The 11,966-nt window shown below is 36.4% G+C and overlaps 1 protein-coding gene across 1 annotated transcript in view; it reads right to left on the reverse strand.

Moving 5' to 3' along the window:
• DOCK2 (dedicator of cytokinesis 2) overlaps positions 1-9,941 on the reverse strand; it is a 185,534-nt gene extending 175,593 nt beyond the window's left edge. Inside the window, exons 1-2 of the mRNA XM_035562961.1 lie at positions 9,899-9,941; positions 1,400-1,483 (exon numbers count right to left, since the gene is read on the reverse strand). Coding sequence (XP_035418854.1) covers positions 1,400-1,483; positions 9,899-9,941 — 127 coding nt within the window. The remainder of the gene's footprint in view (positions 1-1,399; positions 1,484-9,898) is intronic.
• Between the last annotated feature and the right edge of the window lie 2,025 nt (positions 9,942-11,966).

The raw sequence follows: 11,966 nt of genomic DNA on the forward strand, positions 1-11,966 counted from the left end.
TGCAGACTTTTCTTCTTCTTCTTCTTCTTTTAGGAGAGGACATGAATTGTTACTCATGGCTTTGAAAGATGCATCTGTTGTCTAGTAGTCTAATGACTTACATCCATTTTTTTCAGTTATGTTTATAGTGAATATAGCGAATTTCTCTTACAAATACAAAAAAAAAAAAAAAAAAGCTTTTGTGCTGCTAAACATTGGAGATGTGGTTTCTCAGATGCTCCTTTTTTAAAGACCTTGCCATTTCCAAACAGCTTAGAGATCTGTGCAGTGGAATAGACTGGGCACAGCTAGCCTCAAATTCTTAGCAGTCTTAAGACCAAAGTGGCTTACAGCTCTGAACTGTCTCTCAGAATGCACAATGCAGCAATTGCTCTCTAACATGCACTGCATTTAATAAGATACAGATGACAGACACTGGAAGTAGGATGAAGATAATTTTATAGTTGTTTTGCAAAGTTTGAAGAACTTCATAATTTTAAAATCTAATTTTTAAGTTTTCACCTGGTCAGCTATATCACTGCAGATTGTGAACAACAACAAAAAAAATCTGTTACAGTGACTTTTGAAAAGACACCCAAATGTTGAGTTGATATAATTCTGATGTCTTTGCTTTATACTAATAAAAACTTGAGAGCTTTGGTGGACTTGGGAAGTAATTCAGTAAATATATGAAGGTATACATCAATAAGAAGGAATACACTATCACTCTGGTATCAACAATGAGTTCAGCTTCACAAATCTACAAGGTTTTATGCTCTCTCATTATTCTGCTGCTTGTCCTTATTTTACATTTAGGCCAGTTGGTCAGCTATCTCCACATACCAACTCCACATACCCAAGCTCTGGTCAGCATATTGAGTATTTGTTATGCATTACTTGATGTGGACTTGTGTTGTTTAGTACATTCAATATGTCAAATGGTTTTCAGAAGTGTTTTTATCATGCTGAACTACAGAATACTTTAAATATACTTGATTTCCTTCTTATAATATGGGAATACTATGGTGCTGAATAGCAACAAATATTTAGCAACCATAAGAAATATCTAGCAACAAATATTTAGTTTAGAGGCAAAAATGTGCTCCATTAATGCTTGCATCAAATCTAATGCATCTTCCGTCAGGTATAGTACAATCTGGCATGAATGTCACAAACTACCCTGATGACTTCCTCAGTTGGTAATGGCATCCCAAGAAAACCACATGTACTATAACATTTCTGATTTTGGCTCTCCAAAAATGAATAAGTTGTTCCTCAAAATAGAACACTGCCAGCAATAATACAAACATATACCAACACCATTTAGACAACTACTTATGTAACACAGACAATTGGTGTGAAGTAAAAAGACTAAATTATATAAATAAAGAAAACTACAGCCTTAAGTCCACTGGCTTACCTTCACAGGACTCTAAGATATGGACCACATCACCAATTTGTAGAGCCAGCTGTTGTGCTCCCGTGCCTTTGAAATTGTATATAGCTGAAAAATTAAACGGCAAAAATACTGGTTTTCAATATAGCCATACACTACAATTAAACTGACAAGCACATGTTTATTAAGATTCTGATACTAGCATAAATAGACTAGGATAAATAAATAAACGGAACTGTAATTCTATCACCAAGCTTCATCTGCTATCACTACTTTTCTCTCTTTTCTTCTGAAAATGTAAATGTTATGAAAAAGGTCACTGTTGCAAGAAAACGAAGCCATTTATAGCAACTACTCTGTATATGCTTTAGAGCACATATTTAGATGCACATCTTCAATATATACATGTTCATTGTGATGCAAATTTGTTAGTCTACTGCTTTAACTAAGAATTTAAAACACAGTTTTAGAAATTTACAGTGATGCTGGGGATAATGGGGACAGAGAAACACATGTAAACTGTCTTCATCTTAACATGAAACTATTTCATTTGGAAGCAGTAGAAAGTTTCTTAATTTTCTGTACTTAATCACTCCAAAAGGAACAAAGGAGAGGCAGATTTTAAAAGTCTTCCAATTAGAACCTTATCTTTATGGGTTTAAAAAACAGCTAAGTTTCAGACAGAATTCAAGAAAAATGAGTTTCTTTGCTAGTTGTTACATTCTAAGACTGCAGGATGTGGGCTGCTATGGTAAGCCTTCTTTTCTGTACATTTTTTCTTCAGGGTCTTGTTTATAGACAATAGCATTACAGATTAGAAGTGGTTATTGAATCTAGTATCAACCAGAGAAACTATTTAAAGTACGTGAGTCTACAACCACAATTAAACTGTGCAAGTAGTAACAGCACACTAACTACTAACCATGACGTCCATTGTGCCATAAAGATACTAGGGTGCAGGGCTTTTCTTCCTTTTCTCATGACAGTCTCCCAGTCCATCCATCCATACAGAGAACCCAAACATGCAATATTTTGAACTAGTGGAAACCTCATCTAGAAAGATCTGCCTCCATTCAGCCTATTCCAACATATTTTTTGCTTCTCTCTCTCTCTCTGAGGCATCTGAAAGAAGCATGCTGATTTCTGCTAGGCCAAAATGTATGTTAGTGACACATTTTACTTAAACATTTTACTTAAGACTATGTTTAAAATCTCAAATGAAATTGCCTTTCAAGTAAACGCCCAAAGTAGAAACATAGAGCTAAATCGGTTCATCCCTTTCACTTTTTAAATGTTCCATTAACGATGCTATGGTCTGAATTTTTGAGTAGACCTGTGTGGCGCCAGGAGTTGGACTCGATGATCCTTATGGGTCCTTTCCAACTTTGGATATTCTATGATTCTTTCTTTCTTTCTTTCTTTCTTTCTGTCATGATTTCATTATATTTCTGGAACGAGTTAGAAGGAATTTCATATTTAATTAAGAGCCTTATTTGAACAAAAATATATTCTTATTTTTGTTGACACTTCTCCTGGTTGGGTAGATGGGTAGAACAGGGATTGAATCATTACTCGTAAAAAAAAAAAAAAGAAAGAAAAAAAAAAAAACACTTGGAGAGGCCCTGCTTTACAGATTAAGCCATTTATTCAAGATAATTTTATGATGATTTCTAAGCCATTCTCACAGAACTGACTTAGCTCAACACAAAATTAAATTTAGGTAGTAGATATGTAATTACGTTCAGACTGGCTTACTTTTGTTAGTCTTACAATAGATCTCAGTAAGTGAAGATGGCTAATGACCCTTATAAGTATTATTACATTTACAGATATTTGCCACTTGTTTCCAGAGTGTATGTGTAGATTGTGGAGCTGAGGCTGTTACTGTTTTCCTGAAAGGTCCATGTAGATTAAGACTACTGTTGACTAACATACTCTTTCAATTTCAAAATATGCAACTTCCAGATGCATTTGTCTCAAAATATGGATGCAAATTACTGAGTCATATTTACATTGCATATTGCATACCCTCTGTTAATAACTTCACTTAATAGCAATTGATATATTGAAAAGTGTGGTAACTAACTGACTACGGAAGTGGTTTTACCAACTAAGACTTTTCTAAATGAGTAAGTGGAAACTTAATGAGAGAGATATTACTGTAGTATTGGGATTTTTCAGTAGGAAGAGTTTAACTAATTCCTTTAAAACATTTTAACTATAGACATATCCAGACATTTTATGACAAGAAATCATTTCCCTTATACAGTTGCAAAAAACGCTACAACCAACCAACCTAATACCATCAGCTACATCCAGATGTATTTTTTACAGCACTGGACAGCTTTACTACCATGTCTGCTGATTTTTGAATTAGCTGTCAATGAAAGGTTGACTATTAAATCCAAATGTATCTTCTGTTAACTGCAACTTCACAAATATATGGATTCATATGTTATCTGATAGGATAATCACAACAGGATTTATAAAAATAAACTCTCCAGACAGCTGAAATAAAGGCCCCTTCAAATTACTGTGAAGAAAGTTGTCAATTTACTTTGAAGAACACTCTCTCAGGGCATTCACTGATTAGCCTCAATGAGATCTGTCTGAAGATGCCAACGTCCATTCTAAAACCCAATAGCAAGTCTAGAAAACAACAGGTCAAACTGTTGACATGAAAGATTTTCCAAGCAGAACTCCGCTAAAGCACAAAAAGGTGTTGAATTGTATGGAAGATGGAAGGGATTCCCATCAGTCCCATGGAGCATGCCCAGGATATCAGTTCTTGTTCGTCTGAAAGCGACACATGCTGTAAAGACAGTCTAAGAAGCTTCAGTATCTAACTCTGCCATCACTCTCCCATATTCAGGCACCCGTAGCATAAGACATCTAAGAGTATCCACTCCAGCAGCAAAAAAACAATGAGTATGAAGGCAACTAGATATATGTAAAACTAAAGCATAAAATATATGCTACTGGATATATATATGACTGTGAAGCCTCTTTCATTAAATGTCATAGGTATGCATATGTTTGCCAAAGTAAAATATTAATGAAAACATGTACAAGATGTTTATAGACTTCCCAAGAAACCAATTGCTTTTTGTTCAGAGTAGGATTCCTGTTAAAATATAGATTTCAAGAACTGCTGATTGGGACAAAGATGCAATTAACTTATTATTTGAATTAGATCACATCCTCAATTTAGAAGATGACAAGCCATAAAATAAATAAATAAATAAATAAATCATACTTTGTAGCTTGTTTGGGAACATTCAAAAGACAAAGCACTCCAGGATCCCTTCACTAATCCAGCCAAAAGTATTCTGTCATGAAAACCAGCTAAATTCCCTCGGGGTTTGAGTACTTAAAAAGCCCAGATTCTCAGTATTCATCAAAAATACCAGACTGTAACCTAATGCAAGACAGGAATGGTGAGGAAGGAAAATCTCACAAACCTGCAACACTGAAGCCATTTATTAACCGAATCTTCCTACCTGTCTTTCCTGCTTATTTTACTTCCTGTGAAGTCCTTGCCCTGCTTATTAAGGGAAGTGTGACCATTACCTTTTTCACTTTGAGACCCGCTTTTCACTCACAGCTTTCTTACCAGTTGGTTTCCTTGCCTACTTTCCACCCTTCCACTTAAAAAGAATTTGAAAATGACTTCTGAGGTACAGGTTTGCTCAATCAGCTCTTCCTGTGTGACGTGTTGCTGTGTCAGCTGATCTAGGTGTTCCTGCTCCGGCAGGGGGATTGGACTAGATGATCTTTCAAGGTCCCTTCCAATCCCTAACATTCTGTGATTCTGTAAACTCTTAATTTCACTTGACAATGGTAGGATAATTATCTGGCATGATATCCATGTGATAACTCCTGGAGCAATATCAAATATTCAAAGAGTCCTAATGAAGAGCTTCAGCAAGAATCCTGTTAATCCTGTTCCATTTTATTTTGAAACATTACAACTCTACTTTTATGAGTAGTAATATAAAAATTTCACCTTCTCTCCTGACATATCAATTCCTTGTGTTCAGCTACTATTTTCTTATCATAAAAAATAGTGTGAAATTACTCAGCAAGGACACTGACAAATCTCGTCTGAAAATACTATGCAGTCCTAACAGTATTCCTTGATTTCTCAAAAACAAACAAAAAAAACCAACCAAACAAAACTATAAAATTTGTGGATCTCAGTGAACACCAAACTGGAAGGTGTTAGGCACGCTGTTAACTGAAGACTCACAAATTCAATGTGAGAATCATTCATCAGAAACTTGAAGACAAAAACATAGAAAACAAAATAGTCCAAAGAGGTCAAAGAGCTTCCAGTCTTGAGAAGATTATCAATTTGAATGCACTTTATCTCGGTAGACTCAGTTTGCCCATATTGCTTGATTTTACTGAGACAAAAGCGTGCTTTCAGCATAGCTGTTCTATTTTACAGGCTTCATCATTCCTTGAGTTTCCTATAGGTAAAATTAAGTAGTTACACTATTTTCCCTTGTATTAATAAGAGCATAAAAATACTGAATTTCCAAAAACCTCTTTGAACACCCTTCCAAAAAGCCCGTAACTAAATTCTCAGTGTGACTATATCCCTGATTATTTTTTGGTTTGTTATTTGATTGGTTTTTAAGTCTATTCCGGGTCAAAGATTCTCCTGCTATTCTCACCTAGTTATGTAATGAAAGAACAAATACATTTAGCTTCCAATGTAAATTAAGGAAAACAAAACAGGGTGTGAGCCAACAGCTGGCATGGCTAAGAAAAGGAACTCCTGTATATAAGCTGCAGCTTTTCTTTCAGCCTTGCTGACCTTCCTTAAATTTGTAGTTATCTATTAACTTCAAGTAATTGTGCAATAGCAGAAATTGAATGCTCCCTAGTGAAAAAGGCCTACAAGGAAAGATAACATGCATGAGTACTCATTTAAATGGTATTTTATTATTGCTGGAAAGTCCATTTGACTATTGTTATTTTCCCTATTCCCCTTTGTAAAGAATAAGCTTCAGACATTGATATCATTGTTTCTGACATACAGGTATGAAGTGACTTTTAATAGAGTTTAATAGAAAACCTTTATATAACCCAGGAAACAGACTTGGGGTGGGTATAGAAACTGTGAGTAAAGTCATAGTATTATTACCCCACATGATGACACAACTTGCACAGATTCTCTTTTACATCAAAATCAGTTGTGCTTGTACCCTAGAACAGCAGGGGAGCAAGCACGGGGTGAAGGAAATACCACCAAGTCTACAGTGTCAGTTCTCATAAGCAACCTGCTCTAGAGGTTTAATTTTAAGATTCTGGTTTGGACTTCCTATTGGAAAGCACAATCATACCTGCCATTCTTCAAGAAACAGTTGTAATGCATGGAGGAGACATCTAGAACACTTAGTAGAGCATTGCAATAATCAGTTATAGCTGTAACTACATTAGAGGAAATCTATATTCAAAGTGCACTTGACCTCAATATTAAACAGCAGCTATTAATTTCCAGCTTTGAAATGGGTCATGTCATGGATTCTTTAAGATCTGATATCTGCCGGCTGCAAACGTTACAGACTAATGCTAAGCCCCCCACAGACATAAAACTTGATGACTTTTTTTTTTTTTTAAACAGTTGGTTCAGTTCTCATCTGGTTCATTACTAGTCCGGCTCAGCCAAAGTCATAGTCTTTGCTCTAGAGCAAGCTAGTCTGTGGCTAACTAGGTTTACTTTTTTCTTGTTGTTTTTAATATATGCAGAGGAAAAGGTACCACCTTTGAGAATTATCATAGTGTAAATGATAATTCCATCTGCTCCCTCACAAAGTGGATACATCATTTCCTTTACATACATAAAGGAAACTTATCAAAGCTATAAATCTCATCTGGGATTGAACACAAGTGAATTTCCTTAAGAACACAGATAATCCATTGCACCATTTCCCATTTCATGCATTGAATCCCATTTCATTATTCATGCAATTTGCTGATATCTCTTTGTCAAGTGGTGCTTGTTGGCTTCTTTGAACTAAACTCAACAGTAGTTCAAGTGCTAAGTCACGTCTTAATTCGCAGCAGGAAATGATTTCGAAATAACTTGCAAATAAAAAAAGATAAAATTTTAGTTTGCTGTCATCTTCAGTCTTTTTGACACTAAACTACCACTGATGTCCTAAATGCTTGTATGAGAGCAGTTAGTGTGTCCTTAGTTCTGACCCCCAGTCCACAAGATACAGTTCTCTGTGTTGGCACCTGAAAATTTCCCAAGTGCCGAATCCCCCCACCCCCCATGATACAAAAATTGCAATATTCAGTGAAGTGACTGACTTGAGTAACACAAATGTGTCTTTAGCACATGAGCAGTTGAAATAGACTTCTTATACTAACAGACCATTTTCAAGACTTCCAGGTTGTCATAAATAACCAGATTTGAGGAGACAACAGTCTTATCGGGGAGACGGGTGGGAGGAGGAGCAGCAGTATTTCTAGCAGGCCATGTTTCAGGAAATGGTATCTGCACATAATCACAATTGCAATTGTAAGGTCTCATGAGCTACTGTGAAATGAATGCCATGGTCAGAGCTGACAGCGTTTGGGAAAGCGGCAAGAGCGCTATTTCACTGCCAGAAGTAAATCCTACTCCTTTTGAGTTTTTGAAAATTCCCCATTGTGTTATCTGTATTGCAGTTTAAACAATGTTAAAACACACCCATTAGATGTTTGCTAGTATTTGATTGCTTCTTATGTGCTAAAATTAAAGATAAGTGATTCCAGTTAAACTCTCGGTTTTTTGAATTAAATATTCTTAGATCAGAGGTAGACAAAAGTACTGCTATGCAAAATTGTATGTTCTGAGTAGGGTATTTTAAGTAGAACAGTGAAGTGAACTGTTCAATCAAGATGCATTGTTAGCCTTCATGAAACAAACATCACTGGACTGAATTACCCTTATTTTTGAAGTAATCTATTTCACAGAATCACAGAATGTTAGGGATTGGAAGGGACCTTGAAAGATCATCTAGTCCAATCCCCCTGCCGGAGCAGGGGGATTTCACAAGATTGTTTTTAGTATATGTGGTTTGCTGCAGCTTTCAGATACCATAAGGGCTACAAGATCATAACAGCCTTTTAAATACTGGCTATGAAGTTCCATATTGTCAAATTCCACTGTCAACAAAGCACAGCAGGCCTTCTCAGGGGAAATGCATTGGTCATACCCCCAAGGCTGCTCCACTGGAGGGGTATGAACAAAAATTCACTAGCATGCATCACACGGAATATCAAGTCAGATTACATAATGGTCTCCCATGCTGAAAACTAGTACAGGAGGAATAAGACTTTCTTTGTTATTATGTCCAACACGCTCCAACCCAAAACGTTCCCTGTAAGAAGCCCCTAGAAGTGAAAATTGTTTTATGTTATTCTTATGAGTATGATCCATCACTAGTATACAAATACAGACACCACATCCAATAAATCCAGTCATAGTCCCCCAGGTCAGTAGCTTTCAGGAAAAAAAAAAAAAAAAAGTTAAAATTAAGTGAAGTACTTTCTACTATTTGTAAAAATGAAAGAGAAAATCTTTACACCTTTCATTTTGTAATATAAACTGCCACCAGAACAAGGCACTTCCATTTCACAATTCTCTCCCTGCTGCACGTGGAAGTTGAACAGGAAGACATTCTTTTCCTCTTATTAATTCCCTGATTCATTTCATGAAGCCGGTTTGGCGGTTTGTTGGTTTTTTTTTAATGTTTTTTAATGTTGTTTTTAGTGTTTTTAATGAAAACATTACACCCTCCTTAACATAACAGTCATTTAAAATAATTTTGGGATTCCAGATTAGTAACTAGGCACTAGTATGTAAAATAAACTATAAGAAATATAACATTAACTATGCTCTGTACTGGGAGCCCACAGTTATCTTCAGTAGAGTATTTCTTTCAAGTGCTTCAGTGCTGCTTCCTAATTTTAAGGTGCTGTTTATTTATTTTAACTGCAATTCAGACCTCTATGGAAATTAACATTATTAATTTTAAGGAAAATTGGTGTTGGAAGGTGACATTCTTTTCAAGAAAGGAATTTACTACTACTACTCATATACAACTTTTTCAGTAACACTAACTTCAAGTGAACATCTTCATGATTTCTCAGAAGCAACTGTAGGATTCCCCTTCTCCAGCATTTGTTTCACTGTAACTTCTAGCTACTGCTTACTAAACAATATGCTACTTATTCAATGTGTTTCCAAAATACAGAGGTGGGAAAAGCTGTTTTACTATTAGAGTTCAAGATCTGAGATGGGTGGGAGCACGGAGGGGTGGAAGGGTTACATCTCCCAAGCTGGCATTCACATACTACTTGCCATTTTCTTTGAAAAATTAAAACTTCATATGAAATTGATCATTTCAGTTAAACTACAGTGATAAAGTGGAGGATGTTATCATACGAGAGAAAACACCTGCCCACATCCTGTTCAGAAGTTATGAGGACAAAATTCAAACAGCAGTTTACTGAGTTACATACCCACGCCACTCTTCTTGTCTGTCTTGCGCCATGTCGCCATCATACATGAGTCTGTGAGGCTCCAAAGGATGCCCACCACTGAGGCAAACAAGATTTAAAGGATGCAAAGTTCAAGATGGGCAACCAGCAAAAGGAGCTGGAAGCAAAATCCGTTTCCCAGCTGTTACTGATGCCTAGGAGGAGCCTGAAGCTGGCTGAGGCAGCTGTGAGGGTTCTGTGAGATTTGCTGCTCTTCTGAGCTGTGCGCTTCCTTCCTCTTTTCTCAATTCGAGATATTGTACCCAAGTGTCATGGGGGAGGGGAAACCCAAACTGGGTGTTTCTGTTGCATGATACTGGCTGTAACACAACAGCAGGCGAAAAGAAGCAAAACCACTACACTGCTCTCCTGCACCACTCTTCAACTTGCATCTACGTGGAAGGCTACCATGTGCAAAGCCCAGCCACTATGACAATCTCTACACGCTGAACAGTTCAGTTTCGAAATGCCCCTCATTTCTTAAACTTACAACAGAAGCAGACTTTAAATGATTTGGCTTTTTCAAGCCATGAACTTGCTTTTAACCTGCCCTGGAAAAGGGATTTGTTTTTCATAATAGAAATTCTCTCAGAGAAATGAGGTGAAGAAAAAGCCACAACATTTCAAACTCCACCCATTCCTCTCTATTTCTCTCATGCTACATTTGGAGAGAAAAGGAGAGTTTCTCTTCATTTTCTAAACAAAGCAGCACTTAAAAGCTCATTATCTAGACAAAACTTCAAGAACTGGTTTACTGAATATTTACAGCCCTTAATTTTACACAGGTAGGTGTGCGAGAACTTAAATAGTGATGTTTTGGGTAAGCAAAGATCAAGCAAAGTTGTTCACCGTTTGGATGAAGGACAATACATGGGATCGAAAACAAGTATGTCACCTGTGTTCACATTCTTTACTTGTGAGTTTAAAACATTAAAAAATAGAAAATATTTTGAGATTTATTCTTATCTCCAGCTCGGTACAACAAATCCATATAATAGTCGTCCTCAGGATATTACTTTCTATCTTAGCAATCATGGCTTCTGAAAACAGTTTAACAGTGCTGTGCTCCATCCGTGAGGATAGTCTTTCATGACACGTGACATGTCAGTTCTCGATTTTAACTAGCAGTTAAGAGAAGTCCAGACTGCCAGTCTTTCTCTTGTTGCACAAGGATTTCCAAAACCTATTCTCAAGGCCAAACAAACAAAAAACCAAAACTTTAGCTAACCTTAGTGGAAGGATTTTGTTAATTATTTCACAGGGAAAAATTAACTTGCTTAAAAGTAACACCAAAGCTCCATATTATGTTTATTAACATGAGCTAGATTCTGAGCAACTCAGAACGTCTCCATCTAAGGACAACCAATTTCAGCTATGGAGTCCTAACTATTCTTTTCCATTGAACACCCATTTCATACTCTTTTCTCAAAAGTAGATTTTGAGACTGAACCATTTCATCTTTCTTTTTACTATGGATTTCGAGTTGTAACTTCCTAACCTGCAATGACTGTTTTCCTTACTCCTCTGAATCCCTACTGCAGCAAATCACCCTTTCCCATACACGACTTGGCCTAACGGTCATGCCTCGCATTTAATGTCTTTTTCTACATTTGTCTTCCTCGTTATGTTTCCCTCTAATACAAAAGCCCTGAAGAAAATTGTTCCAATATAGTACTCACTTAAAAACGTGCTTCGTCATTTAAGTCGCATAAGACTTCCTTGTTTATTTACTAGAAAGTACCCATCATTTACAGACCAGGCACAACACAGGACTACTATATTTTGAAAAGAACATACAGAAATTTCACCTCCAAGGACTTAATAGGCAATACTGTAAGTGTGCTGTTGCAACAAAAGCCTCAATTCCGGCCTTGTTCTGCCAGCTGGTAGATCAAATTCTTTAAGAGATTTGTAAACATGCATTTATTATGTGAGACCCACAGGCTCAAGAAACTACAGTAATGCAGGCAAAGCAATAGTGTTTTTTTGGGGGGGATAAATAGGTAACTAAGCATTTTCATTCATTTGTTGAAGTGATGTTGTTTTCCTC

Source organism: Cygnus atratus, chromosome 14 (assembly GCF_013377495.2).
Source record: "Cygnus atratus isolate AKBS03 ecotype Queensland, Australia chromosome 14, CAtr_DNAZoo_HiC_assembly, whole genome shotgun sequence".
Lineage (NCBI taxonomy): Eukaryota > Metazoa > Chordata > Aves > Anseriformes > Anatidae > Cygnus > Cygnus atratus.